Source organism: Drosophila sechellia, chromosome 3L (genome assembly GCF_004382195.2).
Source record: "Drosophila sechellia strain sech25 chromosome 3L, ASM438219v1, whole genome shotgun sequence".
In the NCBI taxonomy this organism is placed as follows: Eukaryota; Metazoa; Arthropoda; class Insecta; order Diptera; family Drosophilidae; genus Drosophila; species Drosophila sechellia.
In genome coordinates this window covers 20,417,815-20,443,523 of record NC_045951.1, presented here as the reverse complement: position 1 = coordinate 20,443,523, position 25,709 = coordinate 20,417,815, and the positions used below count along the sequence as shown (strand labels likewise).

The 25,709-nt window shown below is 44.1% G+C and overlaps 2 protein-coding genes and 1 long non-coding RNA gene across 3 annotated transcripts; 1 reads left to right on the top strand and 2 right to left on the bottom strand.

The window, feature by feature from the left end:
- Positions 1 to 250: 250 nt before the first annotated feature.
- Positions 251 to 23,826, top strand: LOC6616375 (fringe glycosyltransferase). The gene is made up of 7 exons (XM_002040699.2): positions 251 to 582; positions 5,810 to 6,214; positions 13,039 to 13,087; positions 14,213 to 14,315; positions 21,857 to 21,995; positions 22,830 to 23,004; positions 23,066 to 23,826. The coding sequence occupies exons 1-7, from the start codon at positions 451 to 453 to the stop codon at positions 23,299 to 23,301; spliced, it is 1,239 nt and encodes a 412-aa protein (XP_002040735.1). The 5' UTR covers positions 251 to 450; the 3' UTR covers positions 23,302 to 23,826.
- Positions 8,178 to 8,883, bottom strand: LOC116801075. Its single transcript, XR_004361760.1, has 2 exons — positions 8,647 to 8,883; positions 8,178 to 8,595 (listed from the first exon to the last, which is right to left on the bottom strand). It is a non-coding gene; the product is annotated as an uncharacterized LOC116801075 (long non-coding RNA).
- LOC6616376 lies at positions 20,526 to 21,850 on the bottom strand. Its single transcript, XM_002040700.2, has one exon. It carries the CDS (start codon positions 21,753 to 21,755, stop codon positions 20,604 to 20,606), a length of 1,152 nt encoding a protein of 383 aa, XP_002040736.1. The 5' UTR covers positions 21,756 to 21,850; the 3' UTR covers positions 20,526 to 20,603.
- Positions 23,827 to 25,709: the final 1,883 nt, after the last annotated feature.

Here is a 25,709-nt window from a genome sequence, read left to right as displayed (position 1 = left end):
TGAAAATTGCCTTCGGCAGCTACTGTGGCACAAGCTAAAGAGAGAGAATGAGAGCGAGCGCGATCGGAGAGAGAGCCAGCTGCTCCCATTGGAGCTAACGTTTCCAATTGGAGCAGCTCAAAGGGATTTCTCTCTCTCTCTCTCATTCTCTCTCGCTACTCTCACCGCTTACTGGTCTTTCTGGTTATTGTTTGTTTACGATTTTCGCTGGAAGAAGAGAAGAGCGAATCGCGCTACCACAATCAGTTGCTTTTCAAGCTTGCCACAAGCAAGACGTCAGTGCGCGCGTGCTGCGAGTTCGAAATCGAAAATAACTCAAGAAATCGTAATTTCAAAAATCGAGAAGAATTCATACGATCCAGGAAAAGAACCAGCTAATATTGGAATATAAAACCTACCCAGTGATAAAATCGGCGGTGCTTCGATGTGCGCGTAGTGGTCCGTAACCGTATGATGAGCCTGACTGTGCTCTCGCCACCGCAACGTTTTAAGCGAATCCTGCAAGCCATGATGTTAGCCGTCGCCGTCGTCTACATGACCCTACTGCTCTACCAGAGCGCCTACGGATATCCGGGCATCCAAGTGAGTTGCGAGTTCGAGTGGGCGACATAATCCAGCTTGCGTGGGCGTTGTTACTGCGATACTGTCATACGTGTGTGCTCCGCACTGATCTGCATAAGTTGCAAAGCTGCAAAGGCCAGGCAATTTGCATTATCCCCCTTTGATTCCGATCCCGATCGACGTCGATTCGTGCACTTTCATAAATCAACGCCGTCGACTTGAGTTTTGCAGCTGCACATGCGTCGAACGTCCGGCTTTGGCCGTTAAAAAACCTTTTACGCCCTTGCCTTGCATATAAAACAGTTTCGGTGCCTGGCTTTTTGCGCTTTTATACTCTAATAGGGGGTATCAAAATTAAGCACAAATGTTGGCAAGGAAGCGGTTTAAAAGGATATACCCTACCATTGGTGATTGAATGGGAATCGGTATCACAGGGAATTTGGAACTAATGTCTTGGTTGCTTTAGAATTTGTGCAAAAGTTGGTATAGGTAGTGTCTAGTTTAGAGGTTTGTTTCTAAAATGGAAATATGATCCTGAATTTATTTGGTTTTTTTCGATTAAGTTTATATTCGATTCATGGATAAGAGAATGTAATTTTGTTGAAGTTGATGTTCAAAGATGTGCTAGCATTATCGATTATCCTAAAATCAAACCATTAGGCGGTCTTGGAATATATTTTTGAAAATCCCCAATATTTTTCAATCCCCACAAGAGTATTCCCAGTTTCGATTGCCGAAGATCCAGTCAGCCGTTCCTGAATTTCTTGGTTTGCCGTCGGCAGAGCGTCGCCAAAGCTTTCAGATGGCTGATTCCAGGGCCTGTCAGGGTTCTGAGCCCTGTCTGCTCTGCCCATTTATTATTGTTCGCTTCTTACTCTTGGTTTTTGCATAAATTTTTGTGTAATAAAATATTGTGTGCTAATATTACCAACGTGAGGGCTGCGAGGGGGGATCGCAAGGAGGTGAATCTCAATGGACTCGTCCAGTGGGAGAACCTTGTCAGTTGCATCACAGATAACAAATAGTTGAGGTCCGTGGGAATTGCCTTACATAGCCTCCTATTGCATTGCAAACACTTTTTGGCAGGGTTTTATGTGAAGAGGCTATTTTTAGAACCCTTGAAATTCGAACTATGTGTCAACCTTCTATGATTATCATATTTCATAAACTTCAAATGAATCGACGCAATAAGAAAGTAGCACACATATTTCTAATCAGATACAGATACAGTTTCCTCAACGTTTTCTTGCAACATTTCTTTATATAGTTAGATTTTTGTTAAATGAACCCTACTGCTGTAGTTATAACTTGAACTAATAAAGCTCCCTAACTAAGGATTACAATTTTCATAATATCTGTGATTCGAGCCGCTGGCAACAGAGTTAAGAGCTCATAATTGAATCAGCTGCAGCATCCTCAAAAATATCCATGTAATCCCCTTTGCCCACTCACCACCTTCCGGCTCCTCAATTTGCAACTCAATTGCCCAACTTCGAGGCGAGTTTGTGGAGGCTCCCCTGTAATGTTTTCGCATGCTGCTGCTAGTGTAATTAAAAACTTTATGTTGTTTTAATTCGGACAATGCTGTTGACGTTGTGGCTCTTCCAGTTGCTCTACTCTTTTTTTTTTTGCGTTCTGGGGCTAACCGGAAACTTGGCAGGAATTAGTGCTACACACACATCGCACTACTAAATGCTGAGCCGGATAAAAAACTGTCGACAACTGCTGTGTTGTTGTTTGTTCTTGTTGCTCTTGTTGCTCTTGTTGGTCTTTTCAATTGAAGTTCTGTTCCATCGGAGGTCTGTGACTTGTCCCAGTTTAAAAACTGCATGCCACGTACAATTTGCTTAATTCTTTTCGTACTTCGTATATGAGTGTTCTCTTTTTGTTCCTAAATGTTGCGCAAAAATTGCCGCATGTTGACTTGACATGGCTTGGCTTGGCTCGATTCTTCGAACTGTTGAACAGCTAAACAGTTGACTGGACACATACTCGCGCTAAACTGGGCTTGGCATTCGCCTGATAAAGCAATAATTTCGAAATTGGGTGGGGATTGTCATCAGGGGGTCTCCAACAGCCCCACAACCCTGCCTATCCAAGGTTCCCAGTATCTGATGTCTCATGTCCAGTTGCAGCTCACGTCGCCAGGTCGCCAGGTTGGCATGTCGCGTGTTGCTGACGCATAAATCATAAATGAAACGAAATGAATAATAATCGTCAAACGATTTGCTTGTTTATTAATTTCTTTAAAGTGGCGCGCCAAATGGCCATCAGTCGCTGATTGATTTGAGTAGTTTGCTGTGGCTACACTGGGATCAGCTTACCGATGACACATCGATATGGATAGTAGATTACTTACGTGCATATATGAAATATGAACTTGCTCAATAAAGATTTCTTTAGTAATGCCATCTAATTCTTCTTCTAAAGTATCCGAATTTATTTGCCAGTATGAATTTTCAAATATTTTTTCGGAGTGCATGGTAAATACATAATAACATTAACAAACTCCTCAGCTGAGGAGCATGCAAATCAGCTTGAGGAAAGCAACAGCCACAAGAAGCCTTCGAGGCAGCCCGGGACACAAAGACCACGATGATGATGATGATGATGTGATTCCTGTTTTTGGCCAGGCCAAAAGCAGGTGCTTGCTCCTCACTTCCCATGGCCATGGCTTGATGCAGCTGGTTGCAGCTACCTTTCCGTGGCCCCTCGATCCCCAAAGCCCTCCTTCTGCCCGCCGCTCACGTAATCAGCCCGAAAAAGTTGACGACATTAAGCCGCGGAAGGCGCCTGATAAAAGGAGTAGTATCTGCAGCTGGGCAACCGAGTAAAAGATACCCATATCTGGGTATCTGGGTATCTTTTGGTGGTCTCTTAATTGAGCCTGGATGCTCGGATGCCTGGTTGCTGGGCTGCTGAGCTGCTGCTGTTGTTGTTGTGTGTATCTTATCTTAGATTCGTATCTTACGGATAATATTGTTAAACAGCATTTAATGAAGATTTTCCCGCTCGCCCAGCTGGAGGCGAACGAACGAACGGTTCTGATTGCATTTTTTGGGGAATGCCTTTGATTTGTTCGATTTCGCTGATTTATGCTTTCCGTTATGGCGACCTGAGCTTAACTCAATTAATCTTCACAAAGGTCGCCTGAGAGGGGTAGATTCCATTTGGCGCCCTTTCATATTATTCACTCGCACCTCTTCGCTCGATTCTTATGGTTTGCTCGTTATTAATTGACATGGAAATGTTTATAAACATATTAATCACGCAGCTAATGAAGCATTAGTCATTCGAGTGGGCGTGGTGGGGGGCAGCTGTTGCTATTGTGCGGACCGTGTTAAATTTGTTTTGGGATTCGGGTTTGGCTTTATATCAATTGAATCACCTTTCACCCGGTACTTGTTTGTTTGTAGGCTGTACATTCGAAGAAAAAATTTGAGTTCTAATAGAAAAGAATAATGAAGCAAGGGAAGTTTACCAAAAATGTATTCCTTATAAAGTACATGCTTACATATTAGCCAAGTAGCTTTTTTGGTATTATTTTCTAAAGTTTTTAATGTTTTTTCCTTCGATTTGGTTTATTGTATTTTGTATCTTGTAGTTGTCAAAATGCGCAGGCGGCCTGCATATATGGGCACACGTGTTTATGTATCTCTAGCTGAATCTGAATCAGAATCCGCAACTGTAGCTTTGTGTGCATATGTATCTGTATCGGTGCTTGTTCAGTTTCATCACGTTCGAGTAATTCGCAAATCCCACAAAAGTGTCACAAGGCATTGCTGTTTTCATAGTCCGTAGTCCGTGTACTTGATTTGCATACTTGTACGGTTAAGCCACTTGCATCATGTCGGGGATTGGAAAACTGGCGCACATTCTAATCCGATCCAAACCTTGAATTTACGGAACCCGCTTAATTGAAAGAGGCGTTCTCTGCGTTATATAACCAAGTGGCTTTCACTGTTTTGTCTTTAAGCCGAATCCCTCACTCAAGTCACGACTTCTTTGCTATCTTTCTTGAGCAAATCACCAGTGATTTCCCATACTCGCGATTTCTGCGCAGCCAAATTAATATTTCAGCAATTTAATTGCTTCGGGTTTTGAGTTTCGGCTTCCCATCGGCGTCGACGGCAGTTTACACCTGCCACTGTCATCGTCTCACTCCCGATTTCCTCATTAGGGAGCTGCCATTATATTGAACACCGTTTGGCTGTCGATCGTGCGGCAATAAAATTCTATGAGCCCAACTTGTGGACGGGCTATCAACGAGACAATATCGTGTGAAGCAATATAAGCCAGCGGGTTCCAAAGAGAAATCTCTTCTTTTTTTGTGTGGCGGGACAAAGCGGGGAAGCTGGAGCTAGAGCTTAGATTTATAGCGGAAGTTGCCCTACGATTTGCATAGAGTGTTAGAACTGGGCTGTCTTTCGCCCAAGGTATTTCCCATTCGAGCAGACGAACACTCGACCTTTATCTCCGGCTCAATCGAGGCGAAACTCCACGCCCCACATGTCCCCATTTTCGTGGAGGGCCATTAAAACGAGCAATGGGGGAAAATCTCAAAGAAGAGCAATTGAAGAATCGCCGACAACAAAAGCAAATGAACCTGTTATCAGTGGAAATTAATCAAGCTGTTCACTCCGACTCAAAGCAATCTCAGTGGGTTTCTGGTCTTCTTCTAACCATCCCTATTCCGATCCCAATCCCAATCCCGATCCCCGGTTACAATCCCAATCCCAATACCAATCCCGATCCCAGTTTGTTTGCTCTTACTCAGCGTTTATGGTGGTGTTGCCGATGTTTATTCTGCCTGCTGCCGCTCATTTGTTTGCCATTGTTGTTTGCCATTGAAGTTCGCCTTTGTTTGCCAGGTGAAAATGCCCGAAGTTGGATCTGGCGAGGAGTGGGAGTCCCCAGTCCCAGTCCCAGTCCCAGTCCCAGTCCCCGTCCCAGTTCGAGTTTGAGTTGAGTGTCTCCGATAGAGCGGGGGCGTCTTCATCTTTTTATTGCCCTACGTGCGATTTACACAACAAATTTACATTAACCCCACGCCACTTGCTATATTTCTTCCGGCTGACACTGGGAAAAAAGACGATATTGTTCTTAGAACACAAGGGTTTTATATTTTAGTCAATAGGAATGGGGTGACTTCTCTTAATATTTACAAAATTTTAACTAAATATATAGTTTATAGTTTACTTTTATGTACTTCTCACAAATAAGTGTAACGAGTTTTCTCTCTCTGCAGGTGCCGCACAGCCAGGTGGATGCCCTTGCCAGCGAAGCCGTGACCACACACCGCGACCAGCTGCTCCAGGACTACGTGCAGTCCTCCACGCCCACTCAGCCGGGGGCAGGAGCTCCGGCCGCCTCCCCCACCACCGTCATAATCCGTAAGGATATACGCAGCTTCAACTTCAGCGACATCGAGGTCAGTGAACGGCCCACGGCCACGCTGCTGACAGAATTGGCCAGAAGGAGCCGCAATGGGGAACTGCTCCGCGATCTGTCCCAAAGAGCGGTGACTGCGACACCACAGCCGCCGGTCACCGAGTTGGATGACATTTTCATCAGCGTGAAGACGACGAAGAACTATCACGACACCCGGCTGGCGTTGATCATCAAGACCTGGTTCCAATTGGCCCGCGATCAGGTGAGTGTGCCACATCGATCTATCGATCTCCGATTAGCTGCAGCTAATTTGCTGCCAGGTCGGCGGGTGGGCGACAATTGGCTAAGTGGGGTGAGCTCCAAAGGTTGGACGCGATCTGCTGGCAAGGATTTGGCAACTCTGGCTTGGGCTTGGCCAATTTGCATAATGAGTTTTTAAACTGGCGGGAATTGATTTGATTCCTTTGGCTAATTTTATGTCTGGCGATTTATGATTATTTTTTTGGCGGTCGCTTAATTGGCCATAAAAATGTCTTCATTCATTTGGAGCTCACCGACTACGAATGTGGCTAATAGCATTTGTTTTTTCGTTGCCAAAACGATCGGTTTTGTTTATGATTTCATTAAGTGCTAAACTGCTAAGCTGCTAAACCGAAATATAATCGAATTTCGTGCGGTCAAAGGGGCTTCATGTGGTGAAAGGATATTTATTGTAGTCATTGTTCGGCTTGGTTGCTGTTGTGGCAGCAATAACGACGGAGGAACCAAGTGCCAACTTATGCAAAATCACGCGTCACAAATGTGTTTTGTTATTGTTTACACAAAACTGCACTCGTCCCCTCCATTTGACGTTCCTGACTGGCATTGCAGCCAAGCAGCAACATCACCACGTCACAAAAATAAAGGGTGAAAAAAAACATGAACCGAAAACACAAATAAATAACCCCCAAGGGAATATGCCCGTGTGTGTGTTCAGTACCTTTTGGAAAATTGTAAAAATGCTTGACGAGCACGTTTCCACCAGCAACAGCAATTAAAGTGGTTTTTTACTTCATATTTGCAAACCTCTCGGGAGCGGAAAGGAGCTTAAAAATAAAAGAGCGTTTTAAACTTTAAAGTTTCTTCCTATTTTTTGTCTTTCTCTTTGGTGGAAACTGTTATCGCCATCGATTGGCTGCCACAATTTTCACACTAAACTAAACGCTTGAGAAACATTCACCGTGCAACATGCAACATAAGTCGGTTCTGTGCGCCAGCAACATTTTACAGCAGCAACAGCGAGAGCAACATATCGCCGGCAACAATTGGCCAGCTCCTCTCATCTTTTTCCTCGATTTTCTTTCGGTTTTGGCCAATTATTTTGATGGAAAATCTGTGCCCCATGTTGTTGCACGTCATTTGCTCTGTGGTTAACAGCAATGTGGAGCAGCGACAGGCAACAACTCAAAGTTGCGTTCGATTTGATTGGCTGCGCAGGCAGCAGCGTTTGAAAACAATTTGTTGTAATTGCTAGTTGCAGCTGCCGCTGTTGTTATTATTGTTGCTGCTTTTGTTGCTCTTGTCATTGTTGTTGTTGTTGCCGTTGATTAATGTTTTGTGTGTTGTTGTCAAGCCAGCGCCCATAAAAGGGCAAAGCCTGACTTGGCGAACCCGATGTCGAATCAATGTTGAGCTTGTTTTTCCAGATGGTTCGGAATGGGGATCACAAGTGGTGGGTACTCTTCCTTTTCTGGGGAATGCGTACACTAACAATCCAAGATATCCGTGGGGAGCAACGTTTACCGACGATTAAGGCAGTATTTGGTATTATCCACCTAAAGTTTCTTTAAGAAATAGGGGAGAACTAAAGGTAAAGATATTCGTATTTGTAAAGAACTACAGAACAATTAGCAAGTTTATCGGTTTTATTAAAGTTTAAGATATCATTTGACCACCAATATAAATCCTAAAAGAAAGTACTACCTTAGAAGTAAGCCAAACTTTTAGAGGTCAATATACCACTCGAATTGCGGCAGCTGAATTTACCATTAAAGATCGAGAGATCTGGTACTTGACAATACCCCCCTTTTCCGCCATCGTTTGTCGGACGTTTGATGAATGATTCAAATTTTTCATGCTTACAAATGAGCATAAATTACTGTAAACAGTTTTGGCCAAAAATGGAGAGCCGTAACAGCAGCTCGACTTTGATTGAATGCCCAATGCGGCTAAGACAAGGAGGGAAATCGTTTTGCATTTTCGTTTTTATTCCCGCTTGTATATTTTCCACTGACTTTTGCCTCGACCTGCACTGACTTCGGCTACCAGTTTTCAAGTTTTTCCGAGGCAGCTCCGATTTGCATGCAACCCACAGTGGCAGCAATCGCAGAAGTCTGTGCCTCATTTGTTGGGGCAGCGGACGCATGTCAAATGTCAGCACTGGATCACTGAATCTCTGGATCTCGGAATCCGAATCCACGGATAGATCGGCGAACACGGACTGACAGCTTGTCCACGGAGTGTTCCTGTGGGTGGTTGTCTCGATTTGCTTGTCTATATCGAACATTTACTTTTAATGAAGCTTCAGTTTTGGCTGCCTGACTTATTGTTTGATTGATCCGCATGGAAACGGAACCAGTTAGCTTCATTTTTTTCTCGTTGATTCTGGGGAAAAACAAGATTTCTTTAAAGCTCGTCGCATTTTATTAGGCTCACATGTAGTTGCTCGCCGACTCCCTGGAAAAACAATGTCGTAAAACTCAGTTAGAGCACTCGGTGCTGATATTCTGTGGGGTTTCTTTTTTTGGTGACGCCGCTCGCCAGTGGTGGCTATTAAATTCAAAACGCGCCATGTCCCAGAGTTGCGGCTTAAATCTCATTAACTCGGCTCCTTTGCTGGCATTTCTGCGCTTTAATGTCGCTACTCTGAGTTTGAGCACGGCTCTGAGTTTGCAGCACATGGTTCTCGGTCGGTTCCTAGTTCATGGTTCTTTGACGTTGACAGCCATTCCTGTCCAGGGCCCAATGATGAATCACCAGAAGGCCCACTGTATGAAGCACTGCATATCTGGTTGTGGCAGCTGCTCATAACGAACGGAGCGAACGGAACTGCCATCCGCACTTGGTCCGATCTCGTTGTTTAAGTATTTAAGCTTTTATTCGAGCTGTTTCGTTTTGATTTGGATTCAGATTCGTATTCGGAATAATGTGTATGAGCATGCAATGCCAATTAATGACAATAGTCGTACAGAAAGTGTGCCGCCAACGAGATAGAATACAAAAACAAGCAAATGTTTATGGAGCAGTTGTTCCACACGGTGGGACATAAAGCTCCAGAACTTATAAAAGTTAATAAAGCCCTAAAAAGCATGAAATATATATTTTTGGAAACTTAATCGCCATATAAGATACACCAGGCCTGGATATGGATTGGGTTTATCTCTTTTAATCAATATTGAGAATCTTAAACTTGAAAAGTCATAAATACATGATTTGAAATGGGTTAAGCATTCGTTTTTGTGCAATATTGTTTATCTTCTGATCTCTGGCTACTTTAGCCGACTGTATGATGCGCATTCATACCCATTCGTGGGTTATCATATAGTAACAGCCCGTGCCTGAACTTTCGCGAGGCCTTTGCTCTGTTTGAGTTGTGCTCTCAATGCTCTTCAATTGAATTCAATTCGCAATAAATTGGAATTTCAATTGTTGCTGCTTTTTGCCCGCTGGCGGCGACACAATTTCGTCAGATGTCCATCCATCCAACCAACCCGCCCACCCAATTCATCTCGCTTTTTAACCCTCAAAGGCCTTAAAACTTCCTCTTTAATGGTTCTCGTTGTCACATTTCATATTTGTGCTGCGAATACATCTGCATTCACACATCTCATATACATATATGGGATGGCATGTTCTGTTGATCCACAGGACAGCAGAGAATTCGAATCGAATTCGAATTCAAAATGTGCCGGTTGATTGGCTGTTAATCACTTTGCCATCGCATTAATTGAATGCTGAGTGGAATACCTCTCCAAGTGGAATACCTCCTCTGTTCGATATCAGAGAGTTGCTTTGACTCACAACAAATCAGGTAATTGATTCATTTGCTTGTTTCTGTGTCTCTTCTGAGCATTTAACACTCAGAGTTGCCCAGGGCAAATGGCTCTTGAGGTGTAGAAAGATTCCAGGGCTCAGGGTCAGCAGGTGTTTTCGGGGGAGGGTCAAGCCCAAAAACCGAAGAGAGAGAAAACCCAAAAACCCATAATTAAAATCCCAGGCTTTGTGGTTTTTGTAGCTGGAGAAGATTACGCAAAATGCGAAACGCCCAGAATCTTGTGGTCGCTTCCTGAATTGAGAGATACGTGTGCGTAGGTGCTGATGAGCCTATAGTTATGGGAAGCACTTACGTCTACTTCTTGAGAATAAATTATGGTTTTTTAAGTGATTTCTTGTAGGTGCCCCCTGATAAATTATCTTCAGTTTGTAATCAAGTGTTTATGTTCAAGATTGAGTGTTAGGCATCCCCTTAAATTAATCAAACGCATTGCCACGAGATATAGTTGTAACTTATGCTATTTTATTGAAAACACATAAAATAGTATGTGGTAAATTGTCATTCTTGTCGAACTTCTCTGGATTTGTCATAAAAATGTAAATTCATAACAAAGTTATCGGACAAAAACTAAGATGTATAACAACTTTTTATCACCACCCAAAGCGGCATTGGTTGAATTAATATTTCCTGAAATTTGGCCATCTAAGTTTGATGGGTTTTTTATTAGTTTGGTAACGGGTAACTTCCTAAAATCGATCAATAAATCCATTTCCCCTCAACTAGCGGCAGCTTTATTGGCAGTCTCGACGAAATTAGTCACATCCTGAGACTATTCATTTTGGCACAACTTTCACTTGGACTTCGAGGTGCATTGGACGATTTTTTGGGAAAGCATGTCCATTGTCCACGCCCCCTGCTCATACATTATAATTTTGAGTATTTTCCTTCTGCTTCGGCCAGCCCAATGCAGAAAACTGCAGACAAAGCCGCCGGTTCGTTGGCTTGTTCGGTTTGGGCCTGGTCTAGATGTAAGGCCAGCTGCAACCGCAGACCAAATGCGCGGCTAGCTGACCGCACCCCACGTGCTTTTCCAGGTGAGGACTGGACGGATTGGAAGGGGCTGCGGGGTTTCTGGCTAGGGTGGGCATTAAATTTTAGCGCGACTGAGAAAAAACAAAGCACATTGGTAAGAGGACGGCAAGAGCCAGCGGCCAAAAATGCTTCAATGGTTTGTCCAAATGGTTGGCCACAGTTGCCTTTGGCCCGCAGCTGCAGTTAGAAACGCAGACGCCATTGAAAATGCATTGCTTGTTGCGGCTTTTGCTCTGTGTTGGCCAAGTGGAGCTGCAGCTACAGCAACAGCAACGTCAACTGAAACAACGGCCAAAACTGAAGTTGGCCAGCTGGTGTGGTGTTTGGCTTGTGCTTTTCCTGGGCCGCCTATTTAACTGTTGGCTTTTTCCCTCTTGGGCGCCGAAAACATAACGAATTGTTGTGGCAATCGCTTCGTTCCAATTGAGTGCATGCCACGCCATGAAAATCCAGCAAAACTCTGCAGATTTCCGCCACCGAGTGTTGGCCAAATTTATGAACTCAATATACTTCGTCTGGATTTTAAGCGATTTACAAGAGTACATTAATCGAACAACAAGTCTGTACGATATCTTTAAATGACATGTTTTGCAGAAATTTTAGATAATACGGTGATAGTAGGGTATTAAGGTCGTGTTTGTTGGTTTCCAAGCCCGGATATTTTCAATTCTGTATACGTTTTCATTCAATCTTCAGAGGTTTGCCTTCTCTACTCCCTGATTTGTTCGGATTCGCATTTCCAATCGTTCCTTTCAATTAACTTGGCGTTCTAAAGAACTCTATTTATGGGACACTTCCATCAGAGCGGCCAAGTTTCGCCATAAATTTGCGAAACACGTTGTAATGCTGTTTGTCAACAGTTGGAACAGTCACATAAATTAAAAGCTAGTCAAGTGCGGACTGCAACTGCAGCGCAGCAGCTTTGCAGCAACTGCAGCATCTGCAACACCAACAACACCAGCAACAATAGGAGCAACTTGCAACAACAAGCCGGCAACATGGTGTTAACATTTTTCGCCCCAAAGCGGGGAAGCATCCCGACGACTCTCTCAAAAGAAAAAAGTGGAAAAAGTGAGCTGGAAAAAATGAAAATCTCGTAAAAATCCATGAAAATTCAGCAGACGACGATGTTGCTGGTGCTGCCGGAGTGTTCGGTGTGCTGGTGTGCTGGATGTGTGTGCCTTCCAATGTTGTGGATAAAGAACTCCAGGTCCGACTCCAAGTGGAGGCGAACTGGCAAACGTTGACTTTCTAACTGTTACAAGTCGTTGCTCAAAATGCTTGTGGAGCGGGCGTATTGTTTGCCCAAGTTGTTGCCGTGCCTCTTACTTCGCAAAACGACGACAGCTACATGGCCAACAGCAACATGGCTAACAACAACAGCTATATAGCCCCGTTCGTGTGCTTGTCAAAGCTTTAAAGCGATTTTCGCCTGATTTGACACAAAGGCACAGGCAAAAAGTTATTAAGGGAAAACTGGAGCCAATTGAGTTGTTCGAGTAACAAATTTATTAGGACCAAAAACATACAATCCCTTGGGGCAATGTCGCGAAATAGATTTTGTGGCTCGATGGGTTGGCTTGGGCTGGAGAAAGCCACTAATGAGCGGCAAACACTGTGAACTACCTCCTGAGAATTCAGAACCCTACCACAGTCAGCGATGCATAAAAAAGACGCTTCTTCTGTGGGCCTTTTTGCTTGAGTTATTTCTTGGACCGCATTTGAAGACAGCAGGGTGTGTGGGAATTTTCTTATCTGATTGCCGGACGCTTTCTTGTAAAAGCTGCTGACCAAACGCGTTTTTTTTTGTGTTTGAATAATTATGCCGTCGTCTGAAGAATCAAATGAGTAGGCTGTTGACTACAAAGTTTCTCATGATACGGTTTCTTGTAATTTACATGAACCACAATTATGCAAATATCGATCGACTAACTTTTGATTCTCTCTCCTCTATTTTGCAGACCTGGTTCTTCACGGACACCGATGATCACTACTACCAGGAGAAGACAAGTGAGTAGAGGAAGCCATTAGTTATTAAGCCGATTCCATCGTGATGATTTTTTTTTGCCCAAAAATTATATTTCCAAGCGAGGGAGAAAATCGAATTTATCACAAAAGAAGAACAGCCTTTTACCTGGCCAAGCACCGACCGACGAACCGACCGACCTCTTACCTTTCGATCCCGATTCGGAACCCGAAAAAAATCAACCCGATCCCTTGCCTTTTCAATCCGTTGCCTTCGGTTGTCCGTTCTCAATTAAGTTTCACATCAGCCAAGTGCCACGCCCACCGGCACCGCCTAATATTGGCCACTGTCTGGACCAACCGAAAACCGATTAAAGTTTATAAATTCCATATCCCATAGGGGAGCATAGCGAGTGAGGTAGCTTCATCACTCACCCGCATTTTAATTGAATTGCAGCCTGGGCTGCGCTTCGATTTTCTTGGGGTTTAATTAAAAAAAGTTCAAATTTCAATTTCGCTCAAAAAATTGTATTTCCATTTTGCATACTCCAGCAGACAGTGGAGCGAGGATGTAGAACGCCGCAGACAGAAAGCTCAGAACTTAAGAACCCAAGAAGATCTCAAGTTTCGCACACAGCCTCGGATGCAGACATGCAGAGCCATTTTGGTATTTTGATTAGGCCAAAAGGATTCGGCTAAACACGCTCGGGGATTTTGAGTTATGTGCAGAGCTGGCTGGACAAAGGATAAGTTCCAGTCCCCCAGTTGTCTTGTGTTAAAATATTTCAACAATTTTCATCCAATTAAGGCGCAAAAGTTTTTGTGCGTTGCTCTGCTTTTGCGCTTTTTATGCTTTTTTGTTTGCTTTTTATTTTTTTTGTTCTGGCATCTTTATCTGTGGCGACGGCGGCGGCTGTCAAACGATACAAAATGTATCCGCTGGATATGAGCGGCATTCTCGACTAACAAGCTACTGTTCGTTCTGGGGCTGCGAAGCCTGGTCTTTTGGTTAATTAACATAGAAGTGGGCCCACGGCCACCAACCACCAACAACCAACCACCGACCATCGACCATCGGCTCCTTCTGTTTCTTGTTTTGGCCCGCTTAATTACCAATCTTTATCAGCCTTTTCACCTCGTTTCCCTTCTCATCCTCTTTTCTCCTTGCAGAGGGCCATCTCATCAACACGAAATGCTCACAGGGCCATTTTCGCAAGGCGCTTTGCTGCAAAATGTCCGCTGAATTGGATGTCTTCCTTGAGAGTGGCAAAAAGTAAGTAGAAACTATAAATTAAACATAGTTATGATAGGTAATATCTATCGTGGAAATAAATTGTTGGAATTTAGCGAACTAAAAGATACGATGCTTATTTAGGCGCCTTTATTGAAGGAAATGCTAAGCAGAAGTTTATATAAGAGAAACGATTTTGAGGCTGAAACTCCATGTATGTAAATGTGTTCGGTGTGTAATTTCCCCTTGATTGGATATCCATACGTGTGCTCAGCTTCAATTTCACGCAGAATTATGGCGTTTGCTGTTGAGTTAAGAGGTCATGTTGCAAGTTGCATCTGCGGCAAAAGGAGCAGCAGCAGCATCTCGACTGGATCCCCTAAAATGTTGTCATATTTACAGGGCTTAATGCTCGTTGGGTGCTCGATTCTGCTGTAGAACTTGAGCGAGAGCAATGACTCCTTGTGGTTAGCTGTTGCTGTAATAATAGACTTTAATGCTTTTAATAAGCGACCGCAGGAGAAGCCCATCATTCTATCCATGGGCAATACAAACACCCAGTTTTCCGGTTCCCGGAGCACTGCTCGGGCACTGTGCTGCAGCTGCCATGCGTTCTAATTTGCGCAATTAAGACGCAGCAGCAACATCCACTCAAAACTTGTCCAGCCACCGCAGTCCGAGAAGAAAGAGGAGCGGACCAGAAAAGACACTTCAACTAGCGCCCAAAGGAGCAGCCTAGAAATTCTTCCCTCCTTTATATTTCTCTCTTTTTTTGCTTATTTGTAATTATGCTGGGTACAGCAAAAGCAGCAGCAACTGCGGCCAAGAAATCTAGAACAACTTGGACATGCTTGGACTTCAGATGATGAGGATGACGCGACTAGCTGGGCTTGGTGCTGCAATGAGACGAGCCGACATGGGATGGAATGGCTGGGCTGGTTGGTCTGGCTTTCATCTTAAGTTGACTTGCCGTTTTGGCTTAGAACTTGAAACTGTCATTATGCGAGCGCGGAGCATGCAATCAATAGCCACGGCAACAGGCACTACAACAAATTGTTGAAACAAAATAAATGGCCAGCAATGAAAATGTGCAGTTATGAGCAAGATGAGGCAGTTGTTTCTTTGGCTGCTGCCGCTGGTGGGTCCCAGTCTGCAGCGAGCAAGAAGGCAGAAATGAGACTAAAAGAGATATGAAATGGTATCAGGTGGCACAGGAAACTGTCCAGGCATCCTTCTGGCTGATTGGCAACGTTTAAGAGCCGGCAGGCAACAGGCAGCAACAGCGAAATCCCAGCCTGGCCAAAGAAAAACCCGAGCACAACATGAAAAAGAGGTTAATTAACGTGCATTCGAACTGGCAATTATGCCACGCTGCTTTGCTGCTTGTGCTTTGCTGCTGCTTGCTGTTGCTGCCCCCATGCTTTTTACAACCGAATGTTGCTACTGCCGCTGAACGACTCTTACGCACGGCAGCAACATGTTGCTCGCAATCGGTTTTGGCAACCGTGGGGCGTCCCGTCCAAAAGTAGCACTATTAAATGAGAATCCAGCAAGTTGCTTTTAATTGCGAATGTAAATTTATTTGCCATAAAACATGAATTATTTGCCCCACTGTGCGCTGACTGGAGGAACGCCTTTCGCTCGCCTTGAATGGCTAATTGCAGTTGCTGTTGCTGCTGTTGCTGCTGTTGCCGCCGTTACTGCTGTTGCTGCTGCTGCTGCTTGTCGGTGTTGGGTATCCATTATAATACCAAACAATTAGTGCAATTTAATTAAAATTACAGCAGCAACAATAGCAACTGCAAGTCATAGAGAGACAGACAACTAGGCGATGACCTGGCCTGCCAGTCAAGACTCCATTGGAACTCCCACAAAAACCGACAGCAGCAGCAATCATCAATTATACTATATGAGCGTATAGAAATTCCAGGCCACGGAGGCGCCAAAGGTTCCCTATGCCCCACTGTGCGCGACATTTGCCTTTGGCTTAGGGCCCAATCCCGGGGTATTTTATTAATTAGTTTTGTGTGTTTTCTCAACGCTGAATTCCGATCTCAAAGCCGCCTGACCTAATCTCTTTCGATTTATTTGTCTCAGGTTCTTATTTATCTCTTAGCTGACTTGGGTGTGCGCCTTGTGCTGGCCACACCTAATGTGGCTGGCGAAACTTGTCAGGCAATTGTATAAACGGGCACTTATCTGATTGCAATCCGAGGTTGCCCCGCATCTGGCCATTCACTCGCATCTCACGGATACTCTCTCGACCGAGCACGTTTCGTAATCAACATTTTGACATAATAAGAGCGCCTCTTTTCGGGGTATAATTACAACACGTAATATGCGTAATATTCACAGCATAAAATGTAAATGGGGCAAACAAGAAATGGTGCCGAAGGATCGGCTTGGGGTGCATCAATCAAGCCCCGGCCGATGATGATGATGTTAATGTTAATGCTGCTGCATGTTACTCCAAAAGTCTGTGGGTGCGTGGGAATTGGATTCGCTCGGTTTTCGATACGGTTCATCAAGGAAATTTCCCAGGGCAGGCGGCGACTGCGGACCCTTTCACCCAGCCGCACCGACTTGGGGTTAATCCCACATTGAGCCATAAAATAATAGAGCAACTCGCACTCGCATTCGTATATCCATCTATGGCTGCGACAGTTTTAATCGCGGTTTGATGCCACTAATGCACTTTCTTGGCTGGAGGGTTGCCTACACATGTGAGTGGGGAAATCCAGATGCTTATGTTGGCTGCAATGTGTGAGAAAATTTTCCCTCTTTTCCACGGTTTTTGCGGCCAGGGGCAGCTATTTATAGAGAGAGTGAGGAGATGCGTGTGAAGCTAAACAGTTTTTCCTTTAAGGGGCGACCGCCAACACTTCCCCTTCTTGCCGCTTAGAAACGCATCAATTTCATTTATTTGCCACTTGTGGCAGAACCACCACAACAATCCCAATTATTCAATTGATTCCATGGTAAAAGGGAGAACGCAAAATGCATTTGTTGACATTGTGTCGCCACATGATAAACATAAAAAAAATGCTCAAATCTTTGTAGGAATTGTGGCAGCGGAAACAGGCAATTTCACTGCAATTGCAACAGTGGCAGCAACATGTATGCATATGCATATTGGAGTTGGACTAGGAAATGCAATTGCTACTCCACATCCGGGAAGTGGACTTGCGTTGCTTTGCTCTACATTTCAATTAGCGCCTCTCGCCAACTCACACTCACACCCACAGAAATTCGCATAATCGCCGGCAATTGCCTTCAATTTGCGGGCTCAAGTGCGCGCATCCACAAGATATATAGATACAAAGATACAGCTCCGCTGTCCCAGAATTAATGATTTGCTTTGTCAACCTCGGAGGAGACGCCAGTTGACAAATGCCTTTCAATTGTTTGTCCAGCCGCCAAAGAGAAATGCCTTGTAGATGCGCAGGAGCACAGCTTCGTAAATATCAGACTCATTCGGGTGCACAAAAGAAAATGTACTAAAATTAAATAAAAAAATAATTTAAAATAACGTTTATAACAAAATATTTAATAATCTCTTAAACTATCTAATCATTACAAAACACCATAAAATAATAATAATTAAAAATGAAACACGATCATAGTAGCTATTACTACTAATCATGAATAATATTATTGATTTTATTCTATGAATTTGTTACTGCACATTAAAGCAGACATAAATTTTACTTATTGCACCTTAAGTTTACTACAACTGGCTTGTCGAAATAAAAGCATCATTTTATAACTCTTGCCATAAATGAAAGTATCCATTTACACACGAAATCCTGTTTTCCCGGTGCATGGAAAGCATCGCTAGCTGCATTAACAACCAAAGATTAATTTCCCTTTTCGACTCTCGATGCAGTCCGTTAATGAGGCAAACATTTCGGTTGATTTGAGTGGTCTGACTGCCGCTTAATGTAAATATCATGTTGTCTGCCCCCACAGACGTGCATAAATGACACATTGATTTGTATCAATCCGCGAAACTCGAGACCGAAAGATACTTTCTGTATCTGCGGCTCGGGCAGATGACAGCTGACTTATTGCTAATTGCAGGCGAGCCTGTCCGGGCCTCATTCCTGAAATGGAGCCGAGAAGTCGAAAAATAAAACATGAACAGAAACAGAAACCGAATGAAATCAGTTCGTCATCGTGGTCTGACGAGGTTTTTGGCGATCGCTTATCTGTGGCCGGCTGTCAAAATACTTTTAGCGCGGCTTGCACGCTCGTTCGTTACTAAGTTGCCTTGCCGCTCTCTTAATGCGAAATCTATTAAGCCCCGCGTCTTTTGGGCAGCCTGCCTGCAACTCCAGATATATCTCCTTTGGCCGACTTGAAGTGCCCCGTCAATCATTTTTTATTGTGGCCCCAGACATAAACTCATTTCGCCTGCAATGTGGAATGACTACGCAGCCGCCAACGCCCCGCCAGCGTTTTTACTTCTTTTTTTCTGAACTTTTTTCCTTATGTTTTAGTGGGTGAAAGGGGGTTAAAAGTGTGGGCCGGGCTGGGGGCTTTGAGGAAAGAGCCCAGCTGGCGAACTGATCGAAATCTGCCCACATCAGCATCGGTTAATCCTATAGCTATGTACATACATATACATATGCTATATGGCAGCAGCTGCTGCTGCAGCAGCGCGAATAATTGGAAAAACTGCTATGGAAATAAACTAAAGTGTGCACTCGTTTCGCATTTCAGTTTTACTCGGCCAACGGCCACACACTCCGATGCACTGGCAGAAATTTTCAGGATATTTTAAGATAATTTAAAAGGCTTTCCTGATAGATAGATAACTATTGAATTAGATAATAATGAATATTATGGTTAATATTAATTTAAGCAACTTTTTGTTTAATTGCGTTTATATACAAGCCTACAAGCCTCACAAGTAGTGACAGTTTCTGTGAAGCATATTATTTTCTCTCAGTGCATTGTAGTGCACTCCGATGCAGGGAGAAACAAAGAAACAGACAGCCGGCAAACCCAAAATAAACAAACAGTGTTCGACACGGAGAATCGGAGAAAAGCCACCATCAGCGATCCCCTAATTGATAACCCGAATCGAAAGAACCACCGAATGAAAACATTTTCATAAATGCCAATGAAATCAAAGAGGTGGACTGGCGTTAATTAAACGACATCGAACATAAACCAGCGTTTAGATTTCAATTTGGAGGCAGGGAAAGCGGCTGCCTATGAAAAAAAACTAGATGGGGAACTAAAAACAGAGGGGCTGTGCTCTGTGCATAATTAAGCAAATTAAACGCGCATTTTTATGCCTCACGATGAAACTAAGGGTTGGGGTGGGCAAGACATAGATGTAGGAGGGTATAAAGAGGTTGTTAAAACCCGGGGAGTTGCTGGCTTTTCGCACAGGTATCGCATGTGGCAGCCGCAACAGCTGCCAAAGTCGTAGACAACAGCAGCAACATCATCCAGCCAGGCAATTTATGAATGCCAGGCTTTGGGAGTAGCATCTACTATCTGAGTACCACACACACACGAACTCCACCTCCTTGTCTACTTTGGTCTTATGCAATAAAAATTATATTAAATTACCCAACAGACGCAACGACAAGGAAACCAAGACAAGCCAATCCTCCAAGATTCGATTCGATTTTATTGAATACTTACGAGCTCGACGAAAGTCGCGAGTCCTCAGAAATGTACTTGCCTAGTCGAAGAAGATGATACTCTATACGTGAACAGAAATATACATTTCTTTTGAACCATTTAAAAAAGAACTTATTGGTATTAGCTTCCTGAAGGTCTCCTAAATATCCATTCAATGTAAATCCTTATTTAAACAGATATCTACCCGCTCATATAACTATATTGCAGCTAAAATTGAAGCAGCAAGCGTACTAAATCTGATTACCCGGAATTCCATAGTAACTTGCAAATTTCTCTTTATCGAGCCTCCCCTGTTCGGAATCCAAGTAAATTCCCGCGTTACCAATATCTTTTTCAAGGGGATCCCCTCGACGAACGGGGAACTGCACCCATAGCGAAGCCTACGATAATGATGGTCAGCGCGGACCTTTCAGCTGCCGCTTAATGCCATCATTAGTCCACCGTGGGCTACCGGATATGGCTGATCGTTTGTCACTATAAAAACTGCAGCTGCACTCGTGGACTTGAGATCTTTATCTGAGTTTGCAGACATAGCTCTTACCTTCAACCCGGGTAATTGCAATCTAAATTAGTGCACTTTTTATATGCGGCTTAACGGACTCAGCCTTGAGTTGTATACTTTATTGCGGAAACTAATCGATTTGGATGGTGACCAGCAGTAAGTTGTACTGGCTAGTGGTCCTGGCCGGATATACAGGAATTACGAACGCCATAGATGGCGTCATTAGCTTCGGGCAACTTGCAGATTTTGCCCGAGGCAGGACGAGCAAGACGTTGGGAGAGGACACTCAGATCAAGGTTGTTTACCCGCACCATTAGGGTGGGTTCCTTCTCCACGGATCTACAGACCACGATCTTCTGGCAATTGACCGGTGATCCGGTCAACTTGGGCGGCATGTGCCTGACCGGAGCGTCCGGGAATAGTCCCATGGTTTGAGGACCGACGTCGACACCCACTTTGGGACTATTACAGGATAGACAAGCTAGCCCCGTATTGATAAATCCAGCGGCCCTGGGACATGCATCCTTTTCCTCAATCATCCTCAGCCGGCGATCTATATCATCGAAACGATCTCGTATATACTTCTTAAGCGCAGGCATATGCACCTTATCCAGCTTGCTGTCCAGCATATCCTGCAGCTCCTCCATGGTTCCCAGAAAAGTAAGGTTGTATTCCTGAACAAGAGTCCTCAGACCTTCGATCTCCACCACACATTGCTTGACTATTTCCAAACGATTAAATAGAGCTTCGGTTTGCTTAAGAAATGACTGAAGTGTGAGGTAGAACTTCTCCAGCTTGTGGCTGACCTCCTCCATTCGGTCCAGAATCGGGGTGGCTATGCGTCGCATCAGCTTTTTCATGAAGTCCATGTTGGCCAGCAGACTGCAGGCGATCTTGTTGTCCTCGTCGCAAACGGTGCACAGATCCTCGCAAGGAGAGGCGTACTGTTCGGCCTGGTTGATCTTGTACTTCTTGTCCTTGGCCTTGTTGCAAATGCGAATCTGCTGAAAGTGACACTCCAATTGGCACTCCAGCTTCTTGATGCGTTTGTCCAACTCTTGAACTTTGTCCAATTGCTCGGAAATTGGAACAATTGCCTCCACGTCGAAGGGCAGTGGAGATATTTTGGATTGCTCGAGAATGCGTTCCATACACTTGCCCTCGAAGCCACTAATCCTTACCATATCATTCTGACAGTTCAGTTTCTTGAGAAGGACATTCAAAAGACTTTGGAGTACAGCCACATTTACGTGGGTCAACTCAGGGACACCCAAAGCAATCCTTGTCATTTCCTCTAGGGTTAAATCCACGTGAGATGGCATTTTTACGCGTCTTTAATTGTTTAAATATTTAAAATAAATATAGAATTTTAGTTTAAGTGAACTTGAATTCGAATGTGCTTAACTCTGTTACTGTTTTCCAGGTGGTTCTGTCACTTCGACGATGACAACTATGTCAATGTGCCGAGGCTGGTCAAACTGCTGGACGAGTATAGCCCCAGTGTGGATTGGTATCTGGGCAAGCCGAGCATCTCGTCGCCGCTGGAGATCCACTTGGACAGCGTAAGTGCAAATGCCAGTTATTTCTGCATATTTTCCTATATAGTTCGTAATTACAAGCCAGACTGCGATCGCCTTTCTCCATCTTCTGGCCCGGCCCAAAAGCCGAACCGTGGCCGTTATTTATGTTACCACCAGGGCCATTTGTCTATGCCGCCATTTGGCTTCCAGCTGCCAGCGCAAGCTATCATTAATAACCGATATGATCTGGCGCGGCAAAAGAGTAACAGCAATAGCAATAGCAATAGCAATAGCAGCAGCAGTCTGTATACGAGTCCCAGTTTGAGTCCGAATTTGAACCCGTTTTCCAGTCCGATACATTTGAAATACCGCGAGCTGATCCCGTAATGAATGTGCAGGCCATAGTTTTATCGGCTTAGCCAGGCTTGACAGGGTTGTGAGCAAAAGCAACCAGGTAAACTGCGTGCTCAGAAGTCCATTCAAAATCTGGCACACTAAACCAATCCAGCACTGATCGCAGCAGCGTGCATAATTAAAAAACCCCAAACTTTACGCTTCATTTGCGGGAGAAAGATCCTGTCGAGTCTCGGCTTACTTTTGGTCCAGACCCATGTATTAAGTTTCCAGCTCGCACATGTCCATTTACATGGTCAATTAATCAAGTCACGTTTCGGTATTAAGCTTTTTTTTGGTTTTCATTTCGAGTCAATTTTCTCTGGGCCATTGCCAAAAACCAGAAATAAGACGAGGAGAAAAAAGGATATTTACTTGGGTTTAGCCTTTGGTTTAGTCATCCTCATTTTTTTGGGCTACCCATTCATGAACCAGTTCTTCCGTTAATCTTGGCCCTCTTCTCCTCTTTCTTTCGACCTGCAGAAGAACACGACAACAAACAAGAAGATAACCTTCTGGTTCGCCACTGGCGGCGCTGGCTTCTGCCTCAGTCGAGCCCTGACTTTAAAAATGCTACCCATAGCAGGTGGCGGCAAGTTTATCAGCATTGGCGACAAGATACGTTTTCCGGATGATGTCACAATGGGTTTTATTATTGGTGAGTTTGTGCGGAGTAAGCCAAGATGACCCTGAACTTATATATATTAATTTATATACAGAACACCTTCTGAAAGTCCCTCTAACCGTGGTGGACAACTTCCACTCGCACTTGGAGCCCATGGAGTTCATACGCCAGGATACGTTCCAGGACCAGGTGTCCTTCAGCTATGCCCACATGAAAAACCAGTGGAACGTGATCAAGGTGGACGGCTTCGATATGAAGACCGATCCCAAGCGCTTCTACTCCCTGCACTGCCAGCTTTTCCCCTACTTCAGCTTCTGCCCGCCCAGATGAACTGGATGATCCCGATCCGAGATCCCTGGGGATCCTATTTGGCTGTTGCAGGCGCACGTCTGCACTGGGTCGGTTGTGAACCGATGGGGCAGGCGTCAAAATCAAATCTCGCCACTGTGATTTAACATTAAGCTTATGGTATACGAGCAACGAAAGGTTCTTTGTATATATGTATGTATGTATTGAGCAGCTTCCCGCTGGACAGATGTGCTTCCTAATGGTATAAGAAATACTGTAGCTGTAGGTTTTGCAATTCCAACACTTCCAAGTGCTTCCCTATAGCGTTACACGCGATTCTTCCAATCGGCTTAGTGCGTAGTTAAATTAATGGTCTAGTCTACGTTTAAGTTATCTTAGATTCAGAGAGACCGCTTGACCCTCTGCTGTGTAATACTGTAATGCAGTCTAATGTTTGCCTAATCTAGCAATATGCATGTATATAGTAGATTAATGAACTAAGCAATGTTTAAACCATTTTGTTAATTTTTAGTTTGCTTGAATAAAACTGAATATTTTATTGAAAAATTTGTGTCGAAGATTGATTTGTTTCACAAATGTGACAAAGAGAACTCATAAAGAACTCTGTTGGCAGTTAATTAATAATATTAGATTAGCAGCACCCCTCTCTGCGCTTCTCAATGTTATTGGGAAGGAACCAATATCAATAAATGTTAACATTCCTTTTAGTTGATAGTTTTTTAAAGTAAAATAAGTTTACAGTAAAATGGTTCTAAGAGTGGCTAACTCTGATTAAAAATTCCAGTGAATGACTATATTTCCGAACATTTAAAGCTCTTAAGCTGGCTCAATCAAACGATAAATACCCTGGCATATTGGCTTATAATGGTTCTTAAGTCCCCTGCACATGAATAATGTTGGCATTTAAAATTCGAAAAAATGCATTGCATGGCAGACTAAAATTTGGAATGCAAATCTCCCCCACGGGTCCTTGAACCTCGATGTTTTCGACTTGTTAGCCCATCGATGTTGCTGCGGTCGGCCGGCTTATCAGTTTCGTGTCAACGAACATTCTGTCTACTTGTTGTTCGCGCAGCTTCCTGTTGCTGAGCGCAGTTTGCATTTTTGCGAAAATTCGTTGTTAATTAACGCTAAAAGCCATGTTTAATCCGCTAAAGCGTTAACTTTCGGTCGATATGGATCAGAGACGGTGCGGTACTCGGCTCGCAGACAGGACAGCGAGTGAGCCAGCGGCAGAAAGATAGACATTGACATGTCCACGTCGATGCCCGACGATGTCCATGTCCATGTCCTGAGGCAGAGACAATGCTCTCCGTCCGCCGACTGAGTTGAGTTGAGGGTGCCCGAACCTCCAATCCTCACGATACGGAATCTCGGGTCCAATGACATGTTGCGAATTTTTACAAAAGACTCACTCGACGAGTCCCGGCTCTCGTGATATGTTAAACAGTTCTGGGCAATTATTTTTTGCCTTTTCGATGCTGATGCGGACAGAGTGGCCCAGTGGCTGTATCCAGTTTTTAGTTGGCTTATATGCAGATAATCAGTTTTTAGTCCATGTCGGGGCTCAGTTTGGGGCGCGCTTTAATGAATGAAAGCTGCCGTCTGCCTTTCTGTCTGCCAGGAGAACAAGGAGCTGGGGCCGGTACTGAAGCTTTTGTGCCTTGTTCGTTTTAATTGCAAGTGAAATCCTTGTCAGCGCTGTCGGGCTGCCCGTCGTCTGGAGTCGTAGCATCGATAATGAATTAATTATCATATATTAAAAGTCAGTTTGCAGCATTTGCCCTCAGATAATCTGCTTTGCTCGGGCACGCCTTTGCATATTTTACGGATCTCAGAATTTAATGAACTTCAGTCTGGAAACTCTTAGAGCCCGAGGTCTCCAGCTTCCACTTTTAGTTTGTGGCACACGCATTTTTTCGGATCGTTTTTATCTTTTTATTAATTTTTGGGATTTTCATCACATCACATTCATCATAACTAAGCGCAAATGAAAGATAGAGTCGTAACCGAAAATCCAGTGGCAATAACAAAAGGCTGCCCAGTATTTTTCGTTTCGACTTGGCGCCGCCCACGAAACCGCGTTAACAGCGGATGGGTTTCTTTTGTTCAAGACTATTTAATTTGCGGTTAGCTGCGGCCAAGTGATTCATTAGATACAAGTTGTGGCGGAGAGTCCCCGAATCTGTTCCCATGCTCTCGATTTATGCAAAATCATAATTTTAATTGAATCTTTGGCTGGTATTTGGGCAAAGGATTCGATGCTCAAACAACAAGTGCTCTACCAACAAGCTTTGTATTTTTAAGGGCTTTTTCCGGACTCATTTGTATGCAGAGCTGGCGACGAGGCGAAAATTACACGAGAAAATGCCCGAAACAAGCTGATCGGCGATAAGGAACGCAAAGTATCTCGTAGATGCGCAGGCCTC

Coding starts and splice junctions, on each gene's coding strand:
- LOC6616375 (XM_002040699.2), top strand. CDS start 451: ATGATGAGCCTGACTGTGCTCTCGCCACCGCAACGTTTTAAGCGAATC. Junction 583..5,809: donor ACGGATATCCGGGCATCCAA/GTGAGTTGCGAG, acceptor CTCTCTCTGCAG/GTGCCGCACAGCCAGGTGGA. Junction 23,005..23,065: donor CACAATGGGTTTTATTATTG/GTGAGTTTGTGC, acceptor ATTTATATACAG/AACACCTTCTGAAAGTCCCT.
- LOC6616376 (XM_002040700.2), bottom strand. CDS start 21,755: ATGCCATCTCACGTGGATTTAACCCTAGAGGAAATGACAAGGATTGCT.